Source organism: Podarcis gaigeae, assembly GCF_964106915.1.
Source record: "Podarcis gaigeae genome assembly, chromosome: 7".
Lineage (NCBI taxonomy): Eukaryota > Metazoa > Chordata > Lepidosauria > Squamata > Lacertidae > Podarcis > Podarcis gaigeae.
The window spans coordinates 54,476,002-54,498,670 of record NC_139683.1 but is presented as its reverse complement, the minus strand read 5'-3'; the positions used below and the strand labels follow the sequence as shown (position 1 = coordinate 54,498,670).

The 22,669-nt window shown below is 40.6% G+C and overlaps 2 protein-coding genes across 5 annotated transcripts; one reads left to right on the top strand and one right to left on the bottom strand.

Annotated features, from left to right (window-relative positions):
- Positions 1–891: 891 nt before the first annotated feature.
- TIMM21 (translocase of inner mitochondrial membrane 21) lies at positions 892–8,298 on the bottom strand. The gene is made up of 6 exons (XM_083747065.1): positions 7,709–8,298; positions 3,759–3,821; positions 3,555–3,652; positions 3,018–3,091; positions 1,461–1,566; positions 892–1,368 (listed from the first exon to the last, which is right to left on the bottom strand). The coding sequence occupies exons 1-6, from the start codon at positions 8,007–8,009 to the stop codon at positions 1,276–1,278; spliced, it is 735 nt and encodes a 244-aa protein (XP_083603191.1). The 5' UTR covers positions 8,010–8,298; the 3' UTR covers positions 892–1,275.
- A 913-nt stretch (positions 8,299–9,211) lies between these two features.
- FBXO15 (F-box protein 15) lies at positions 9,212–22,127 on the top strand. 4 transcript variants are annotated; one of them, XM_083746944.1, is made up of 11 exons: positions 9,212–9,516; positions 10,494–10,623; positions 10,705–10,812; positions 11,923–12,027; positions 13,297–13,539; positions 14,328–14,537; positions 15,422–15,551; positions 16,527–16,606; positions 18,340–18,485; positions 20,891–21,015; positions 21,674–22,127. In XM_083746944.1, exons 3-11 carry the CDS (start codon positions 10,709–10,711, stop codon positions 21,941–21,943), a joined length of 1,413 nt encoding a protein of 470 aa, XP_083603070.1. In that variant the 5' UTR covers positions 9,212–9,516; positions 10,494–10,623; positions 10,705–10,708; the 3' UTR covers positions 21,944–22,127. The 4 variants fall into 4 exon arrangements, with proteins under 4 accessions (XP_083603070.1, XP_083603069.1, XP_083603071.1 ...); XM_083746943.1 differs by having other exon boundaries at positions 9,212–9,603; positions 10,498–10,623; XM_083746945.1 differs by lacking the exon at positions 10,494–10,623.
- Positions 22,128–22,669: the final 542 nt, after the last annotated feature.

The window sequence follows — 22,669 nt, the reverse complement described above, 5'->3', positions numbered from 1 at the left end:
TGATTTGAATGCTATTATAAAAATCAAAGGGTGATACCTAATGACTGAGACGGATATCACCCTAGTTGGTCAGTAACTCAACTCATTCACTATCAAGATTTGATGAATACTTGTAATACAGTGCATTTTATGTTAAATGAACGATGAGCTAGAAAAGGCTTATGTGATGCAATCTGTCAAAAAGCCCACTAGATGGCAATATTATTTACCTTTAGCCAAACAGAGAAACATACTGTACCAAGTTTGTTGGATACTGCAATTTGTTCCCCAGCTTTCAAAGGAAAGGAGAACAGAACAGACCCTGCTAGGACTGAGCTGAAGTTTGGAATGGTTTTTGCTAACATTTTCAGCCATATCAAAACATGTGGAGTTTATTTGGCGGCTGCATTAAGAATGGGTGAACATGTTCTGGCTCTTCCTCTCAGTGACATCAGCATATAAGCCAAGTCCAACTGACTGCATTGAGCTGTGATGTCATCCTGTGCACTATGTGTTCCCTGACTGACTGTGATCACAACCAATCCAAGAGTCAATGAAATCTAGTTGGCTACGGATAGTTCTGATGTCAGCCTGACTATTAATGGTATTGCTGATGTGATTGAGGAAGATGATGCAGCAATAAAAAAAGGGGGTGGGAGTGGCAGCAACGTGATGGCAAAGCAACCAAACTACAGCAGCGTCCATGCCTAAAAAAAGGCAACATTTTTCACAACAGAGGGGTATTCCTTTCAACCCCAAGATTCAAAGTAGAACATTCAGAGGAGCCTTAGATCCTGCTAGGAAACAATTTATAATCTGTGACATTCTGCCTTACAGTCTGTAAACAATACAGAAACAGAAGCCACACACCTCTTTATGTACGTGAACTCTGTGCACAAAAGGACAAAGATATTCTGTATGTTTTGTATGTCTTCTTTATTGTAGCACTTGCATGAAATCCAAATCCAAAGAAAATTCATCCTGAGAAGAGTGCGTGTATAAAACTGTGATTCACCACAAACAATCTTTGCTAAATCATATTTGCCGCTGCCACAGCTGGCTGCCAGTTTATATTAACTGCGTCAACCCAGTTTGCATTTTCTATTAACAACAATGATTACCTACTTCCAGTATTTACCCGGCAGAATTACATATAACCTCAGTGGCTCCACTGCCTTCACACGGGTATGTTGTGAGGATGCAAAATGACCTTTCAGCCAACTTTTTCTTCATTACTCCCATTTTTGTAAACTACAGTATCACGAACTGCAATGAAAGGTCACTTCAGTTGTTTCTCTATCTGTTGTCTTCAACTATTATGGTTCTTCGAGGGTAGACCTCAATATCCACAAATATGTAACGATACTCGTATTTTCCACTTTCTGGATTCTGCAAAGAGAGGGGGTGGGAATTAATTTCCTTGCACACACTAACCTAAGCATTAAGATTATGGTTGATGTAGGTCACAGAGGCTGTCATACCTCTTTCACTTCCAGATGAACTGTTCCCTGCTTTCCTTTTTCTGAGCCCTCAATGTAAAACTTTAGGCGCATGTATTTCAGTCCATCTTTTACATACTCAATGTGGCTAAGAAAAAAAAAGAGAGGAAAGGTTTTGCAAGGCCTGAATGTTAATGCCAGAAAAATTAATAGTTATACACTATATTTCTAAGAAACAAAAACTTTACATGGACAATCTTGTCTTAGTTCCAGAATTCAATTAAACTTGCCTGGTTACAGTTACACTTGGACCACCCTGTCTGAAAGCTTCCTAACCCACAAACAAGTGAATTGGGTCTAAAACTCAATTTACATCTGATCCTGAGCATGTTTTCTCAGAAGGAAGTCCAAGGATGCATGCACAGGATAGTGGCCATAAATACGGAACCAAACAACATCATGAGTCATTTCCATTAATTTAAATGGGTCTACTCTGAGTATGTCTAATGCTAGACACAACCCAATGAGATTAATCCTAGGCATGAAGCAACTTTGAGAACATACTATCAAGGGGCAGCCAACATGATACACTCCAGATGCCACTGGACTACAACTCCCATCATCCCTGACCAATGGTCATTCTAGTGGCTAGTAGTAGTTGGGAGTCCAGCAACATCTGGAGGGCACCATATCAGCTATTCCTATGTTAAACCATGGTTTAGCATAATGTGCATGGGTAATAATGAGCTGTAGTGACCTTAGGATTGCATGCTACCCTCTATCCTCCCACAGAGCCAAGAGGAGTACTTAGGAAGCACTTGATTTTGCTTTTGGTTAATCCTTGTTTGTTATGTTACCTGAAGGGGCAAATCCTGGCTAACACCGACTATGGTTAATTTTAAACAAGCTAACTTCAAACCATGTGTTATGAAGCTGGGTTGTTGAAGCTAGCCATCATTTCATAACTAACCATTACCTCCAATTCCAGATCCAGACATCGCAAGCAACTGTGGTTAACTGAAAACAGGAGCTAAAGTCCCTCTTTTCAGCCAGGCAAGAGGAGGAAAAGGAGAAGCATGAGCCTGAGGTTCATGCAGATCATGCGAACCCATGTGAATGAAGCCACTGTGTTGGATGAGCATAGTCTGCTCCCATGACCAGCTGGTACCTGAATGAAGTTCTTCTGCACTTGTGGAGGAATCATGTCCCACCTCAAGAGTAACGATCGCGGATATAGTGTTCTGAGTGTTGCTGTGGCACATTTGTGTCAAATTCATGTACTATAGGTACACAAAGCTCCACACGGGGGTAAGATGGACCAGTGTCCCTTTAGCATTCTTGTTATTCAGCATAAATGTATGCTGGCAATCGATGTGACTAAGGTGGTTTCTTGGCTATCAGGTGCATTTGCAAGGGTTATTGTAGGCCTTAAATTCAGGCTGCTAGCCTAGGCCCCAAGGTATTTTCCCTTTTACCTTCTTGGCAAGACAAGTGAATATGACACGTGTCAAGTGAGATGAACAGAGTAAGTAACAAATCCACAGAGAATGTTAGCAGAAAGAGAGCTGGTGCTTCTGTAAGCGATGCATTCATAGGTACCTGACCAGTTGTCTTCTCCCACGGCGCGTTGCTTCACCGTAACCTTTTATGGGTTCACCAAAAACACCTATTACCTAATCAGTAAGGACAGGATAGGGTGCTTAGTAGTTTGTCTTCTATCAAACACTAGGTGCACAGTTCCCTCAGTTCAATCAGTAATACTATACGACCTTCTTCAACACATTACCTAGAGAGCTGGTGGTCTCTCTCTCTCTCTGGAAATCTTCAGGCAGAAGCTGCACAGCTGTCTGCTGGGAATGGTCTAGTGCCAGATTTCCTGGGAGTGGATGGCCTACAAGACCCCACCCAACTCTTATGATACACTGAACGCTCACCCACTATCACTGATCTTTCCCTGAAGCACGCAGCAGCAGGAAATGTTAGAAATGTTCTAGGATGCATTTCCAGGGCAGGGGTGCATGGGCTAGTCAGTACCCAATGCAAAGTGAGTGATCGTCCCTCAAAAGATGCCTCAGAATTCTCTGTAATGTGCTAGGGCTCTGTGGTAAGGAGAACATTCAAGACTTGAAAACAAACCTCAGGGTGAGCTCTGCATTTCTCCAGGGCATCTCCATAGATTTTACTGGGGCTGGAGGAAGAGAACAGCTCCTTAAAAATCACATAGAATAAACCACCTGAAATGGAAGAGGAAAAATAAAATGTAGGTGAACTAAGAACCTTTCTGCTGAAGTGGTCAACAATTAAAACAGTGAGGAATATGTTTTCCCCTGTCTCAACAACCTGTGACACTGATGCCGATCACCACCACTATTAAGTAGGTGAAATCTCGCCCAGCTTCTTTCACTGAAAGAGAAAACAAGACCAAAAAAATTAAAATTATTAAACGGTGGTTATACATTATCAGTCTCCTATAGCTCTGTTGGTTAGAGCAAGGTTTCTCGACCTTTTTCCGACCGTGGCCCCCTTCCAACCTTGTTTCATTCCTGTGCCCTCCTCATGGTTGTAGCCAAGGGGGGGGGGGCAGCTGCCCCAAGTAAGTAAAAACCAATACAAATCAATATAAATCTGAGGTTCTGCCCCCTAACAAAAATCTTGGCTACGTCCATGCCCCCCCACTGGTAGAAAGATAGCTTTTTTTTGGTAAATATAAAATGTTTTATTTTTAAAATAATTTACACAAAATACAATGACATAAAATGATAGGAGCATAATGAAATATTGTTGAAGCAGAAAAACATAGAACCATAGAGCTGGAAGGGACCCCAGGGGACTAGATATCCTCAGGGTGCATTCCAACTCGACAATTCTATGACCTCAATCTACATTGTTGTCCTATGCACATATATCCAATAGCTCCTAAATGCTTCCTCTAAAATTGAGAAAGATAAAGACTGAGTCAAAACAGCTGTTGCTTTCAGAATAATGGAACATTAAAAGGATTTTACATCTCTTCTAACCCCTAAAGTCCTCATTCCCGCTCTTTCCATGGGAAATTTAGTGATGGTTTTCTGTCAAGGAACAGCCAGGGTGTTTAACCTGTGCCCCCCCCCAATATGTTGTTCGACTCCAACTTCCCTCAGCATCAGCCTGCATAGCCAATGGTAAAAGATGATGGGAACTGTAGCCCCACAACATCTTGGAGGGCCACAGGTTAAGTGAACAGGTTTTGCTTTCACAAGGTCTATTTAGGCTAGATTTTACAAGACTTTCAGTGGCTTTTTAGTATTGATTGAGAGTTATCATTTATGCAACACGTATTTAATTTATTCTAATTATTATTTAAACAGCTTTTAACAATGGACAAGTGATATACACATATTTTAATAAAATAAGCAACAATTTCATTTCTCATTTTCAAGAAGTACTCTCACAGCTCAGCAGAGAGCCCCAGTGCAGAACTTGAGAATTACTAGAGTGGATACAGTGTTTATGGCATTTGTTTTTGATCCAATTTGCGTTGCCTTCATGCTCAGGGGCATTGGGCCAACTTGTTCTCTCACCACCGATTCTCTGCTTGTTTCAAACACCAATGATCTATTCCTTTTTGTTATTAGTAACAAACATGTTAATGACTGTTGTACTCATGCTGTAAAGTCATTAATCAATATTGGACCAAATCCTTTTGGACTAGTCAAGGGCCTAATTCTAGCCTGTCTCCAGCTTCAATGGTCTCCCAGCACTCAACCTTTCACATGCTAAGCTAAAGTTGAATAAAGATTGTGGAGAAATCTTCCAAAACAGTTTTTTTTTTAAAAAAAATGCTATAGCCAACTGCATATATAGCAGCCAATTTTATGCCTTCGTTCATTAAATCCAGCCAGGCTTTTAATTTTTATGAAATGCCTTACAAAATAGATTATTGTTCATACGGTTGAATGGGAAACCCATAAAAATGTAAAAATGATCAATGAAGTGCTTTATGCATAACATTAAAAACTCCAAACATATAAATAATGCAGTGAGCACAATGTATTTAAATGGTAGAACAAATACACTGATATTTACAGGAAGGTTCTGTGAAGAGTTAGGCATGGAGTCTTTTGAAATCAAGGGCTTTGCACAGGAAACTCTGCATAAGATTGCTGCCTGAGGAACTCATGAGGCCCAAGACATAGTCCTGTCACACATTCTAAGTAAAGGTAAAGGGACCCCTGACCATTAGGTCCAGTCGTGGCCAACTCTGGGGTTGCGGCACTCATCTCGCTTTGGCCAAGGGAGCCGGCGTGCAGCTTCCTGGTCATGTGGCCAGCATGACTAAGCTGCTTCTGGCGAACCAGAGCAGCGCACGGAAATGCCATTTACCTTCCCGCAGGAGTGGTACCTATTTATCTACTTGCACTTTGATGTGCTTTCGAAATGCTAGGTTGGGAGGAGCTGGGACCGAGCAATGGGAGCTCACCCTGTCGCACGGATTCGAACCGCCGACCTTCTGATCGGCAAGTCGTAGGCTCTGTGGTTTAACCCACAGTGCCACCTGCGTCCCTGGGTCACACATTCTAATTAGGTGCTAACTGAACATCCAGCATACAAGAGTCTATTTGTCGGGATGAGTGTGCTAGCACTGCTGTCCCTACTGCCATTCCATTTGCTCACCAGGAGTGACACTATGAACTGGGGAACCTCCCAGTGGCGGACCCTGGGGTCTCAAATTTCAGCTTTTCCCTGTGCAATGCCAAAATTTGGCACCCTCTGCCTCTTGTGCTCTATTCTAAATCACAGTTGCGGCACCCCCAAGTCTCCGCGCCCACTGCAACCAAACCAGTTGCGCTCCCCTAAATCCGTCCCTCAGGCTCGCCACTCATTTTAGAACTCCCTTCCCATATTAACAAAAAATCAGAATGCCTGAAGAGCACTATCTGTACACTAGTTCTGAACGCTGTTGGTGGCATTCAAACCACAATGACATGCAACTGCTTGAATGTCTAGGTGTTTTCACAGAATAACTTAATTTTTGAAAAGAGAAATAGCTGCAAAGACACTAAACCCAGCATGTAAATAAATAATCACTCCCTGGCTTGCCAGTGGCAAAAAATTATTGGCTATGGTGCAGCAGGTTAGTAAGCTTTGTATGCCCGAGAAGGACTGTTCATCCATATGGCACAAATAGCTGACATAGGATCTTGTACATTAATGAGTTATAAGTTCTGATGAAGATTCCATAATTCTGGGGTTCTTGAAAAGAGTTGTGGACTAGGTGGGCCTTGCTATGATCCACCAAAGCACTTCTTATGTTAAGAAGCATAAGCACATATTCAAGATCACTTGATTTGTTTTGTGCTAATTGTCAAGTGATCTTGGGAACACACTCTAGCTTTGTAAATGTAAACAAAAATACTTGTGGATCACAGGGATTCCAGAAAAAAACATGTGTAGACCACACAATACTGCAGTCAGCCCACCATGGTCTTAGAGCATGCATAGACACCCTCTCACTAGGAAGCAATCACAGCCAGCTTGGTGAAAGGACTCCTGAAGCAGAAAATCCCACTTCCACACAAATCTGAGTGCTGGGCAAGCTCTATTATAAATCAAACACAGCTAATGATATTGTACCACACTCAGGGTTGGCGCAAGACACTTTGCTCCCTGAGGCAGAACAGCAAATGGTGCCCCCTGTCCCAAACCAAGGTGCATGGTATCCAAGGCTAACCAAGTTATTGGGTCATATGAGACAGAACGCTTACAAGCATCTTTCCTTAAATGTAAAAATACAATAATAAAAAAATAACACTTTGCTGCCCTTCCATGATAGCCAAAATCAGTTGCCCAAGGCAGTCTCACTCTGCCTGTCCCATTCATCAACTGGCTCCAGTCAAACAACTGTCAAAAATTGTCTCAGAAACAAATCCCCCAATAATCTGAGATCCCAGTAGAACATGAGACTCTTGAACTTAGGGTTGTGGGTTCAAGCCCCACTTTGGACAAAATATTCCTGCTTTGCAGGGAGTTGTCTGTGGTCTCTTCCAACTCTACAATTCTATGAGCAGTACAATCCTAGCTACATCTACTCAGAATTCAATGGGGGCTGACTCCCAGGTAAGTAGGGTTAGGACAGCAGTGCAAGTTTTGTAGGATACTTCAGATTATGGACTGAAAAAACGCCACTAGGCTCAACAGAAACACGTCTCTATATATTCAGATATACCTAAAAAGTTGGAGAACTGAAGTTTGGGAAACGAATTTTACTTGCCAAGAAATCTTGGCAGTTGCTGGAGCCTCCCGTTCCTTACCTTTCTGAGCAGCTGACAGTGATGCTTCTTCTTTCTGGCCTCTTTGCACAGACACTTGCCTGCCGCTGTTTTCAGTTCTCCCAGCTCTCCGGGCCCCTTCGGAAGTCCAGATGTGTCGCTTTGGGCTCGCAAATGCTGCATCAGGGCGCGGGGCTGGTCGCTCGGCTCTCGACCCTTGCCCGAGCCTGATGCACACGCAAGTCCTTAGAAGCGCCTTCCTATGCTGTGCAAGGAGCCCCCACTTCGCGCAGGACCCCAGGAGCTTGCCACTGCAGGGGATTCCTCGCATGAAAGAAAGCATAGCGAGGCGACGCAGGGCTTCACTCTATAACCCCAAATACAAGGTCTATCATACACTGAATATGTTCCCGTCCTGTGCAAAGAATCGGATTCATCGTCCCGCAGTTTCCTCTCGAAGCAAAATAGCCATACCGTTAGAAAGATACATCTTACTCAAATCTTTCCGCCGGGCTTTTACCTGTTGATGCACTTTTAACAAGCCCAAGGGGGACACGACCCCTTCACTCGCTGATGGCAGCTATTTGCCCCGCCATTACGTTTGCAAAGCCCTCTGGGAACTGTAGTTTGCAAGGTAGCAGAGCTGCCCGACTACTCCGGTAAAGTACTACAACTACCACAATGCAAAGCGCCTCGCGCCTAGCCTTGCTGCTCAAAACTACAGTGCCAGAAGCCTCCTCCTTCCCGAAAGCGTCTGTCTGTATATTGAGCGTACGTGCTCTGGGACAAGTCCACCCTTTATCGTTTGCATAAAAAATAAAAGGTTAGGTTCGTGCTGTATGCATTGCTCAGAAATAATTATTTGCCCTTTAAGCAGGGTCTGTAAAACTTAAAGAGGGCTATCGCCATCTGGGAAGGTCAGACTCGTGGTGTGCATTATGTGTGCAGACGTCTGCAAGAAAGACGCGTGCACTACCGTCAACTCAGAATGGCGCAGCTTTCGTGTGCAAGAAGCAAACCTGTATTTGGGCTGCGGATGCTCACTCACGTGGTAGAATGCCCCCCCCCCCAACTGTGCCCGGCATAAGGAAAGCTAGCAATCCTATACATTTATCTAATAAATCAGTTCTACTGAATCCAACGGGGTTTAACAGGAAATAATCTAGCTGGGTTTTAAGGGATTGCGCTGCAAGGATGCCATCCTTTGCACGTTTTAACAACACGCAAGCAAAGCCCCATGAGGGCACAGTGTGGGGCTTGCTTCCGAGAAAACATGCATGGGATTTCCTCAAAATTGAGGTTACCAGTACATTTGGTTGTCTGTGCACGTTTACCTGGGAGTGAGGCCCATTAAACTTATGAGGAAACGTGTATTGGACTAGATCAGGACCAGCCCTATCGGCCAACTCTCCCCGCCCCCAGGACAAAAGCAGCAAAGAACGAGTCTCCGGCCTTCTCCTTTATTTTGGCAACAGGCGACCCCGCCCTACGCGCGTCCGTCTCGCCACGACCCGCCCCTTAGATACTCTACATTGACCCAAATGCGGGAAGGAAGCGGCTTGTGGGGAATAAATTCAGGAGCGCCGGCGGAAGAATTCTGCCCGGGGCTACTTTGTGTTGGGCTTCGTCGCGTTCTTTGCAGACGCGCTCGCGGCCTTGACGGGGCGGTAGCGAAGGGCCATCCCACCCCCCGCCCCGTTTCGACCACCGTTGTCATGGCGACAGGACGCGGTTGGATTCTGAGGCAGCACAGCTTAGGGGTTTCGCACTCGTTGTCCGCCGCGATCCCTTCTCCCGGCGTCGACTCGCGGTCGCCATTCTTAGTCGCTCCTTCAGGCGCTACTGCTGGGGTGGGTGGGGGATCACGGGGCGTCTTGTTTGAACGCCCTAAACCCAGATCCCCCGGTGCCTTTCTCGAGTCTCACAGTTTTAGGCAGGTTTACTCGCTTTCTCTCACAGAATATACAGCCTAAGTCTTCATTTCAATGGAAAAGTGTGTGGGTTTTTTTTTTTTTTGAGGGGGCGCTTACCTATTTTTCTGCTTGTTATGTGACCATTATGTGGCCCTTTTAAGCTGATTGGTAGTGTTGCTGTTTCATTCTTGAATTTGCCTCGTTTTTTAGGAGCAATTGTAGTATAGTGGTACCTTGGTTTGCATATGTCTTGGTTTGCATATGTTTTGGATTACAAACACGTCAAACCTGGAAGTGCGTGTCCTGGTTTGCAACCTTTTTTTGGATTACAACCCATTTTTTTGGATTACGAACAAATTTTTTTGGAGGCCTCATTGGCGAAAGCGCACCTTGGGGTACAACCTGTTTTGGTTTACAAACATACCTCTGAAACGGATTATGGTTGTAAACCAAGGTACTACTGTAATATGATGTAGCGACTCATCCATAAATACTCCCTGGTTGGTTTTCAGACGAAAACCAACAACACCAGCACGACAACATAATTACAATAAGAAAGAAAGATGGTAGAGAAAACGTTAAACAGCCTATGCTTAACAGTTTTTCAAGTGTTGCAAACCTTGGGCCATAATCCTGTACTCACTTGGGAGGAAGACTCATTTAACTTGGTGGGATTTATAAGAGTTTATAAGACAGCAAGAACATGAAAAACCCAACGAACAACAGCGAACAAATAATTTTGCAAGCTTATTGGGCTGTATTCCCCTTGCTGGCAATCTTCTGGGGACCCAGTGGTGGGAGTGTTCAGAGGTAAAAGTGAGTGGAGCAACAGGTGATTTTTACCGTTGGATAGTATGCGACTTTCTACCCAAAAGTTAGATTTCTATATACACCCATCGAATCTTTCCATCCAGGCAGGCAAGAGGCATCATCACAGTACTGTACAGTTCAAGGATGCATCCCAGCCTGGCCAAAATCACTCATGGAGGGCATGAAATAGGGTTGGTGAGAACTGTGGCCTGGGACTAAAAACCTGAGAGAGAGGTTTGGAGGATCACATTGGACCTTGGGCCTAAGATTCCCACCCCTGATGATGATGATGATAATATATGTTGTTTTTTATAGTGCTATGTCAGAATACCCAGCAGCCATGCAACTCAAAAAGACACACACTCGCAGGATGTGTATGAGGTCTACTAGTATCAAGTCAAATTCTGCAATTGATTTTGACAGGTAACATACTTTTGATGCTTTACAGATGCATGCTTACCTTGTATGTAAATCTCACTGAATTCAGTTGTACTTATTATCTAGCAAGCATGCTTAGGATTGTAGACAAGTATTTATCTTTTAAATACTTAGCTGGACATTTATGATTTCAAGAACTGGTTTAATTGTAAACATGTCTTGGTGTGTAACCACAGATTCTTTCACATGACCCTGAAGGTAAACTGAATTCTTTTGGTGATTGTACATTGAAAATGCTAAATCGCTAAATCGTATATTTTCATAATAACAATGAGGCTTGTACCACTTCATAAATGAGGGTAGAAATTTGGAGGCTGCTGAGAAACCTATATGTGTGGTTGAGGCTCAGTGTAGTAGTCATAATGTATGAAATGAAATTGGTCATCCTATGTACAGTGTGGATCCGTGCTACATGATGCAGACAGCTGAGACCTAGTCAAGTGTTTTAGTTTATAACATGATGAGAGACAGTGGGGATGAGCATCCCTATCACCCTACATGAATTGGAGGGATTACTTCTGGGGTGAGGAGCCTTTTCTACTCAAGTAGGTCCCCTATGTAATTTATAACCCTGAGTTCATGTGAGGAAGCCTATATTAATAGAACAGACTCTGTGTTACAGATGTTTGCCTCCAACTTGGGGAGGTTGACAGGGATAGACACCATAGAGTTAGAGCTAGTGTGCTTGTCATATTTCCCCTCACACAATAGGGACCTTTTCTGCACTGACATAGACCTTCCATGGAACAGTGCTGATCCATGTCGTGAACTGTTGGTATATATTTTCACCTGCTAAAACTCTTCTGGACTTCTGTGTGCAAGGCAGGAGTGACACTGATTCTATCACTAGAATGAAAAGTTTTTCCACTTAAGTTCCTTTAAATGAGTGAGAGATGCCCATTGTGCCCTAAATTACATTTACCTTCTTCATATTATGTTTGTGGAATTCTACAGGTTATTTCTGCTTTTGTTTTCACGTAGACAGATTTTTGTGTTCCAGATTTATGAAGCAGGGATAGATTTCATTCTGATATATGCTGCTGTATGTTTCTTCCACTCAAATAACTGCATCACTTTTTCATCTTCATCCTCCAGAATGCCATCAGAGATACTACTGAAGATATTATCCTACCTGAATGCAGAGTCACTGCTGTGTACTGGCTGTGTGAATAAAAGTTTTTATCATCTATCCAATGACAAGTAAGGGACAGTAAAATATAGCCAGAGGTTTTTAACATGACAGCAGTCATTATAATCTAATTTATATTATCCCTTTATGTTTGATCATTGGGAGAAAGCAAGCAAGTACAACTTACTGTACTAATTTTTTCTCATCGTTACAGCAATTTACATGAAATAACTTATATAGTGTTATTAAGCTATGCGGCAGTTTGAATCAGTCTGAATGTGATTTGCCCCAGTTTGGGGAATAAAGCAAGTGCTGCCCTGCATCAGAAACACCTCTGCTTCATCTACTGTTTTGAGAACTGTTATGGTAGAAATATGGTATATAAATATTGTAAATAAATACTACACATTTACATGCTCATAATATTTTGTATATATTTTCTGTATACTGTAGTACTCCCCCTTCCCATCATTGGCCTTGAGGATGTGGTTTGAAAAAGGATTAAGGATAATAAGTGAATAAAAGTATAATAGTAAACAAGGACACATGCGTATGCCAGTAAACTTTTGTTAGGTCTATAAATATCAGATGTTTAACTGCTTTTTAGGCACTTATTTCCCCTCTGTGCATCAGAAAAAATGGCCTTAGTGGGTGTGCAGGGAGGTTATACTTAACAGTGATTATGTATGTGCCATTTGGATCTTAGTGGCTCCCAAGTTGTTCTGGGTACAATTCAAATTACAAACCTCCTTAGGCACTTGGGCCTTTTTACAGGTGCTGCTATGAAAGTAGCGTTGTTTGATGTTGGATTGGCTGGCAGAAGACACGGGAGATTCCCTTTGATATAATTTGTTAAGAAACTGTTGGGGTTTTTAATTTAGTTTCTTAGGTGGTCACCTAATATCTTATTCTAAGGAATCCAGAACAATCATAAATAATTTGTAGTCATTTATGCTCTTTTAATATTGATTATATTGATTGTGTTTGTTAACTTTTCAATTGTTGATGACTGTCCTGAGACTTGTTTTGAAGGATGGTGGGATAAAAATTGAATCTATGAATAAATAATGTTGTGCGCTTATCATCCAATAGTCAATTTTAGTGTTTATTTTAGTCTAACATTAATAGAGAATGACATAAAGCTGGATCATGAGTGCTAATTAACAAAATTTGTAGCAGTTCAGCTACATTAAGATCATTCAAAGTGTTGGCATTTTTTTTGGTAGAAGATAGAATCTGCCTCCTGATACTTAATGATGGCTTAAACATTATCTCAGAACAGCATGCTCTTTAAATATTTCAGTGATTCTTATGTTATTTTATGTTGTATTTTTCTCCAGTACAATCTGGTTCAAAATATATTCTAAGTCTTTTCTGCCTAAAAGAAAAAAATGGAGGATTGAATCTGCCCAGGAATCAGCTGTCTCTCTGAATCTTCCAGAGTTGCAAGATAGAGAGTCAGGATATTGGAAGAAAGAGTACATCATGAAAAAAAAAGCTGCTGGCAAAGCTGATCTGATTCAGCTTCTGAAGCCAATAAATGCCTGTACTGGCCTTCCACTGAAAACCAAAGAAGCTATCAAGTGAGCAGTTTTATATAATGTGTAATATATGGACATTTTAAATATTTTAATGACTATTTATTTGTGAGTAAAGGAAGAAAAAAATGGATCATTCGATAAATATATGTAAAATTGATACTATGATTAATATTTAGTTACCAGGTAGGAAGTTAATAAAACTGAAGGAATATATGGTAGATAATTTTGTTAGCTTTGGATTTTGTTTGTAGAGCATGTTTTGGAGAAAACAAATAGGCTCTGTTTTAGAAACAAAGGGGGAAATGTGGCTCTCTTCTATGAATTTCCAAGCATTTTGATTATAGTTAATTTTAATGTTCTTTATCTGTATGTAGAAGTGACACTCTAAGGGAGCAATCCTACAGCAAGGTCAACTGCGATGAGCAGATCCAGAAGCTCTCTGGATGAGTCAGGAGGTTCCCAGTACAGCCAGGCTACACTGACTTAACTCCATCATCCTCGGCGCAGCCAGAGATATACTGACATATCCCTCCCATCCTGGCTTAGCTAGGACCCTCCAGCTGAGACATGCCTGGTGGACTAAACAGAGAGGATTTAGGCTCGATCCTAAGCTCACCCACCTTGGTCATGTGACCTGACAGCCCAGTGTAAATTAAACCAGCTAACAGGGTAGTGTAACTCAAACAGTATTTTATAGACTGGCTTAGCCAGCAGTAGCCTTGCTGTGGAGTTTGGATCTGTTGTACTTTACACCAGTTTAACTGATGCCGGGCTTGCTTAAGATTGTTACCTTAAACTTTGCACTCTGCCTTTTGCTTTCCCAATAACAGGATTTCTGGTTTAAAATGGATGGTCATACTAAAGGACAGAAATGGAAAGCAACATGTGCTGGAACAGACAGACATCTCTTATAATGAGACATCTGTTACTGTGTATTGGAATTATTTAAAGTGGCCTTGTTTAGACACTTTGTCAGGTTTGCAGATATTTGGAGTGACACCTATACTTCTGAGTGACAGCGAAGTTCATCCTAAGAATAGGTAAGTTAATTCTTTAATTGTGCAATCCTCACCACATCTACTCAGAAGTAAGTCCTGTTGAATTCAGTGGATCTTCTGGATAATGGGGGCTAGGATTGCCACCCAACTTGTGTTCTTAGCATATTGAGCAGTGGTTGCTTGCTGAAGCTTCCTGATGAATAATTTGTTTTCAATTTTCTTAGAATTCTTATTTTCCACTGCTTGTAGTAGAAGGACATTTACCACAGCACTGTACTTTGCAAATCAGTTACCAACCAGTGACAGTCAATTGTGATGTAGTAGCAGACAGTAATATAGTCCAGGGTCATGTTAAGTTCCATATGCAGTGAGTTCTGGACTAACATACCTAACACAGAAGGCAAAGAGATGTATGCATACAGCTATTTATCATAGCAGTATGGTGATTGCTTATTATTGCTTGCTTAGGAGATTTCTGGATCCATGGATTTGGCATCAGACGGTGATTGATTCCAGTGTTCCTCATGTCCTCCATGTACACATTGCTTGTGCAATAAGAAAAGAAGCACAGAAAATGGCTAACCTGTTGCCCTTCGGATGTTGTTGGATTATATCTCCCTTGATTATCGGCAATGCCTGTGGCTGAGGAAAGATGTAGTCCAGCAACATTGAGAGGCCATAGGTTGGACAACCCTGCCTTAGACTTTGAAGCTGGAGGGGACAGGAGTTAACACCCAACAAAGGGGAAGTTGGAAACCCCTTCAGTAATAGTTGCAGTATTGTTCTTATAATTTGTTCCAAAAACAAGTTATGTGCAATAGCTTTTTAGTTGATTATGTCAGCGTTTTGGAAAAGACAAAAACTAATCAAACTTCCATATTAGCAATACCTGTTCTTTTCTTAACTAACTCGATGTCTCTTGAAAGGCCTTTGCAACGTTCCTTAATTTCTGAATATGATCTGGCTAACCTGACAGAAAATGCAAAGATGATTGGCTGTGATGCCCTTGTTGAACTTTACTGTTTTGATCAAGGACTCTTGGTGGGAGTTTGGAAGGTAAGATTACTCCCCCAATAAGATGCTTTCTGCAGTGGCTCTTATTTTGTTTTGTTATATGTAAACTTACATATCCCCCTTTACAAGATGAAAACAATACTGCAGGTCATAAAACCTAAACTAGTTTCAAGTTTCTTATTCCATATGCTAATTAGCTGTTAAGGCTTTGTTTTAAGATTATTCATTTCTTTATTTTCTGCCTTCTTTATCTGTTATTTGGTTAATAGTATGGCTACTCCAAAATGTACTGATAAATTATACAAAGTGGCTGCTGCTGAAAGGTGTATGAAGATTGTGTTATGGTAGATGGAATTACTTCTAGAAGTACAAGGAATTCAGGGACAACATGTTTCCTTATACTGGGGTTGAACAAAGCTGCTTGCCCTTCTAGTTTTACTTTGCCATTGTAGAATAATTCTGGAAAGGTATATTTTTAATTTTCTTAATCGGGATTTCATAGAGTTCCATTTATTAAGGCAGTAGATTTTGGATCAGATTTCCAGTTTATTAACACAAAGAACTCTAGTATTTTCCTATTTTTAATTCTAATTTTCTTTTTGAGTACCAAAAAAAGGACTATCACCAGAGGGGAGAGTGCTGTTGCACTTGATTCCTATTTGTGGGCTTCCCCACAAATCTGCTGGACCACTGTGAGAACAGGTTGCTGGACCAGATGGGCCTTTGGCCTAATCCAGCCAGGTTATTATGTTATTATGACACTTTGCATCCTTCAAAGGCTCCTTCAAAGGGCATTTAAATAATAGATGGGAACTGTGTACAGCAATTGACATGAATTGTAGTCTGTTGTTTCTAAGTTATAAAAATAGTATATTAAAATGCCAGTGATACATGGTTACAATCTGGAGTAGGACAAGTCTTTCTATGAGCTTAAATGGATTTTACTCTTCAAAAGTCCTTTTGGAAAATTAAATACTTCATGCTGAAAATATATGTTCTCTATAATTAACTTTTTAGAAAAGTGAAATTGCTTTTGTTATGGCATGTCTTCATTATCATCAGCTCATTGAAAGAAGCACCCTTGGCTCTGCCACAGTGTAAGTACCGATTTTAGTTGTCTTATGGATGCTGAGTGTAGCTCTACGACTTAAGTTCTCTTGAAACATAACTTCCCTTAAATATGATTCCTTTTCAACAAGAATGTGAATTATGTTGGGCAGTGCCCAATAATTGAATTACAAAGCACAACAATCTGTGGCTTTAATGGTGCATATAAAATGTTTAATTAAATTACTTAAATTATTGAGGTTCCATTAAACATTTGCCTGATACCTTTAACTATAAATGATTATAGAGTTGAGTTTTATATACTCAGTTCTTCCATTTTCTAGAAGTGTTTTCCCTTTTATTTTGGCAGAGGATTTGAAGAAATCGCCTTTTAGAATGTGTTTGTTTAATATATAATGTATTATTTGGGGCTATGTGAAAGGTTAAGTTTGAAATAATGATTGTCTGTTGGTGGCTGGCAGTTAATTGTGTAAGATTGGTCTGAGAAAAGCTGGGTTCTTTTTATACTGAGAGGATTGTAAAATTTCACTTCTGGTTGGCTTACTGGGTAGAAATTCTAGGTCACCCATTGGACCTGAAAAGTGGTTTGAAGACACAGAATTCTATGTCACTCAAATCTGATTGATTGACAAGTAGGCTGGCTGCAACATACAAAGGCCAGTCCTATCACTGTTCAGAAATAGTGAAACTGACTGAGACTGTGAACCAGAAGAAGCGGCTGGGAGAGAAATCTGAAGTCTAGAGCTGAGACAAGTGGAAGATGGGCTATTGAGGCTAAAGAAAGCCTGGAAGTATAGTCTCCCCCAATAGAGCTGAATCAATGGCTTAAGCTGAAGATTGGCAGAGAGGCTTGGTTGTTAACAGAGAGAGAGCAAGTTGCTTCTGGAGCTGACCAGAGAGAGAACTGCCTGCATGCCCGGCTCATAGCAAACCAGCATAAGTCCTCTGTACCTGGCAGTGGAGAGAACTGAGTGACTAAGGGTATTAAGTTTGATAGGGATGGGACCTATGCTTTCCAAGTCAGTCTTATGTAAGTGTATGTATTTGCAAGCAACTGTCATTTATAAAACCTTATTTTCCCTTTATAGTTTATACATAAAGAACATCTTGGTTTTTATTTACTTAAAAGCATACCTGGCTGGTTTTGTACAATGTATAAAGCATAACGACTACCGGGTTATAGTTTAAGTATAGCTATATGGTGGCAGCTATTAGAAGGTTTTGTGTTGGGAGTGGGAGTAAAACAGAAACCCTTCCACATATAAATCAGCAGGGGTAAATAGAAGCTGTTCTCCATATTTAAGGACAAGTGACCCTCCACAGAGAATATGTTGTCTTCTCTTCCTGCTGCTTTACAGTTTAGTGTGTACTAGAATTGAATACAAGAACGACCAAACTACTGTAACAGACATTCAAGCAAAACCAAGATGACAGTACATGGGATAACACCATATGCATTTTGAAGCTGATTTCACAAGGAAAAGTATTTTAGAAATTAATCTGTGTTACTGGGATCTTGTTATCCAGTTCAAACATGATTGAAAACTGCCAGAGAAATTCACTTACAAATATGTTTAAATCAAGGCTGTTTAAATGTGCTAATTTCTAAAGGCTGCTCAGATGATAACACAGCCTGAGTAGGAATATTTGAAGCTGAAAGTAGCTATGAAAAATGGGAAGAAATTTACAAGCATTTTGTTTTATGTTTTCTTAACTTATTTTTATACACTATGCCTTATTTCTTTCCTATTCTTTGTTTCAGGAGATATGCTGCAGCCCCAGATAAGGCTATCTTGGATGATATTGACCCAGAATATGGCATGCATGGCTATCAGCTGCACATTGACTTACACAGCAGAGGAAATACTTACATGTGTGGCACATTTCGTAGTTTGTTTTGTAAAAAAGGTACTTTGAAGGCATCCTTAAGATGGTTTCTGTTGATCTAATTTTAGTATGTGTTCCTAACCACAAGAATGATCCTTCTCTGTAATTATCCCCCCCCCCCCAACCTGGACACATTGTCTCTTCTTGGTCTGCGTGGAGCAAGATTGCAGCTGCCTGGGGAAGCCAAGGGGATCCCTGCCCAAGGCAGGAGTTGTAGATTTCTCTGGCTGTTCCCTGGGGGCGAACAGGAAGGGACATGGACAGGAAGGGACATGAATAGGAAGGGACATGGTTATGATAGATGTGACTTTGGCCAGGTACTGCTCATTTGATAGTAGCAGTTAACTATTTTTGTTTTACACAATGGCTTCTTAGCTGACCTCTACCCCTTGATTGATTTTATTAGAACTTTTGATTGGCCTTGCAGGAAAACTTCTTGACCATTGCACATTAACAATTTAAAATTCCTTAATTGTTTGCTGCATGTATCTAATAAGTTGGAAGGATAGGCCAAGTGTTAGTCAAATAAATTATTTTCTAGAACTACTGACTGTGCCTTTCTCAGTAGAGAGAAGCTGAGTGGAGATCTCAATGTCTGATACCACACCATTATTTTAGATAAGGCTTCCTCAACTGTGGCCCTCCAGTTGTTTTGAGACTACAATTCCCATCATCCCTGACCACTGGTCCTGCTAGCTAGGGATAATGGGAGTCGTAGGCCAAAAACATCTGGAGGGCTGAGGTTGAGGAAGCCTGTTTTAGATATTGTTTCCTTTCTTCTCATGATCCCTCATCAAGCAGAATATTCTGTTCCAATTGCTCAGGTATCAGAAAATGGTGACTAGTGCATTGGGGCTAGACTGAAGGAAATATAATAGGCAGGAGACACAGTTAACTCTATATTTTGACATTTTATATTCTCATATCTACTTACGGCAAATTCAGTTTTGTGATAATGAATCTTTTATGTAGCCAAAATGGCATCATACATGCACAAGATGGGAGCATCAGTAGGCTTGCAGAAACCTTCAGGTTTTCAGACATACAAAATAGTGCTGGAGGGGGCAGCCTAGGGTTGGAAATAACTCCCAAAGCAGCCCAGTGAAAATTGAACTTTCTTTGCGGCTATCTGACTGGTGGTGGAGTAAATAATAGAGGCTGAGGAGGAGAGGATATAAAAGAACGGAAAACAGAACAGGAATGTTTCATACCACACAGTTTCATTGTGGTTCCTCTAAGTCATGTAATTCTGAGGTTGGCAATAACCTAAAAGATAAGGTTACATCTTAGAATATAACATGTCAGCCAAATATGCAGGTGAACCTGAAACACTGTGGAAGTATCAATAGTGATATTTATAATAAGAAATATTTTGGGTAAGGATGAATCAGCTGATTATCATGCAGATTAACTTCTGAAAACTTTTGACATAGACCCTCATCAAAGGTTATTAACAATTTTAACAGCTATAGCACAAAAATCATCTTGGAAAATCAGTACTGTAGATGAATTGATAAAGAAACTGAAGTGGACATAAATGGTCAGTTTTCATAGTGAAGAGGGGTGATTAGTGGAATTTCTTGTTCAACTTGCTATCTAAGAGCATTTAATATGATGTTTGGAGGCCATTAAAAGATGAGCAGTGTAAAGATTATTAGCAAAGGGGTAGAAAATAAATGTAGAAGATTGCATAATACAGTTTGATCACTTTAGCAGCCATAGTGCCCTAGGAATCTTTCAGGCCTCAGGACATCATCTTGAGCATCCCTGACCTTTACAGTGTTAACAGTTGGAGTAATAATAACAACACATTGTTGTTGTTGTTAACAGTAATTGGAATGTGTTAGACGCTTTATCTTGCCCTAGGCAACCCAAAGCAATGGACAACCAACCAAACAGGCAGACAAAAACCCCAAACATAGATACATTAAAACCAAGAGGAAAAAAGAAATACATTAAAAACATCTCACCCACTTCTAAAAGGCTACAGATACTAAAGGCCAGAAGCCTGGTTATAGAGGAAATATTTAATGATGGTGCCAGGAGAGCCTCCCTGAGGAGAGCATTCCAAAAATGGGGGGGGGGGGGGGCAGAAAAGGCCTGTTCTTGTGTTGCCACCCTCCGGGCTTCTTGTGGAGGTGTACACAAAGAAGGGCCTCAGATGATGATCAGAGGGTCTTGGTAGGTTTATTTTGGGAAAGGTGGTTCTTGAGGTATTGTGATGCTGTTAGTGTTGTCTTAAGTTATACACTTTTAACCTCTATGTCCATGTCACAATCAGAAAGCTGTCTGGTGGACTGGCTGTGACTCATTTTGGATCTTGTATTCATAGATGACATAAATCTTATTTAGAGGAGAGTGAAGAATGTTCCACTTACTGTTAATCTGATATGAGGTATCTTTTTATGGCTTGCTGATTGTTACAGATTACATTAGAAATGGATACCTGAGGTTTACTGTGATAAGTTACAAAAAAACGGCCCAACATCTACCTCTTGTTGGAAACATTGGCTTATCTTGGATGACAGGTGTTTTTGAAGGCAATATTCAGGTAAAATGCGGGGGAGGGGGGTGGGAAGAGAGAGAGAAGGGAAAGCTGGTAAAGGAATTTAGGGATCCGTAATGTGGTAGATTGGAGTTGAGGGATATTTTTAGAAGTTAATCATTGGTCTAGCAAATACTGCTAGTTTTGTTTTTGGTGACACCTTTGTGTAGCCTCTACACATCTGCTTAATGGGAAATTAGGCCTTATTGAGTTCGCTGTTGCTGATTTATGATGTGATTCAGAAGGATGATGTAAATATCTTCTGTGCTATTTTGCTGATAACTATAAACAAAAACAATAGGACAATAACATGATTGCCACAGCCACACCTTAAAAATATGGCTGTTTTAAAAATACAAGTCTTTGACCTTGGCTGTTATACAATCAAAGGAGATAAAGATGACCTACCTTAATTTTGTCACACTTAATTAATTGAAGTGTATCTGGGTTATTAGGATTTTGTGTTAGAAGGACTATTTTACAGCTAATCCTGTCTGCTATATTCTGTGTAGCAACAAAAGCCAGCTATAGCTCTGTGGGAATAAGGATTTTGTAGATGCACCTTTGAATGAATAATCATTGTGTTATTGGTATCATGTGCAGAGTATGGAGACTGATTTTCTTTCTACTTTTTTCCCTTCTCGTTGTCTGTTGCATGCTTTAGAATTGTTTCATTATGGATGTGACCCTTCTGGACGATTCACAAAAACCATATTGGTGTTTTAGTGCTCCAGTCAATATGGTGCTGTCTCCCAAGCCATCCGGTCTCTATCAATATTTGGGACCCAGTTATTATTTGAATTACATGGATTTGACTGGAAAAGTACATATGGAGCTGGTGTGGATGGAAGAAACAAATGAATACTGTATAATCAATCTGGTCCTTTATTTGAGCACTGAGAAAGTTAATAGCTGGTTTGGTACAAATTACTGAATTTAGTTTTTTAAACAGAGTTGCTTTACATGAAGATGATTATTTTGAATTTTACCTTTAAAATCTCTTTAAAAATATGTACCATAATTTACATGTAACAGAAACTCTTATGTTAGCTGTCTGTGAATTAACAAGAATAGTTTATTTTCTGTAAACATGTAAAATAAATTACTTTGTCTTTGAATAGACTATGTGTGTTCCTGCAGAAATTAAGCATTCTTGTTAGATAAGGGAACGTATCCTGATAACAGGAGTGGCTAACCTGAAGCCCTCCTGCTGCTGTTCAACCCAAACTCCCAGCAGGCCCAGCCAGCATGGCTAATGGAAGTTGTAGTCCAAAAACTTATGGAGAGCAACAAATAAACATGAAACAGTATCTCATAATGTAAGAATATATTGTTTAACAGAGATATCAGTGGAAGATGTTACAAAGATTCTTGTGGGGCCTTGATTACTTTAGTAAAACAGGATGACTTCTGATGTACTGTTTACAGACTGTTATCTTTGTTGGAATACAAATCTAGGTATGTTTTGAAGCATTGAATCATTGTAAATCCAAAATGATTCCACCTAGTCCAACATTGTGGGATGTATTCAGCTAAGTCCTCCTTGGAGTAAGCCTATTGAAATTAATGAGCCTAAGTTAATTAACTCCAGGGGACCTCCTCTGAATATGACTTGCATTGAATACCATCCTGTGTTTTCAACAGTGACCATTATATGCTG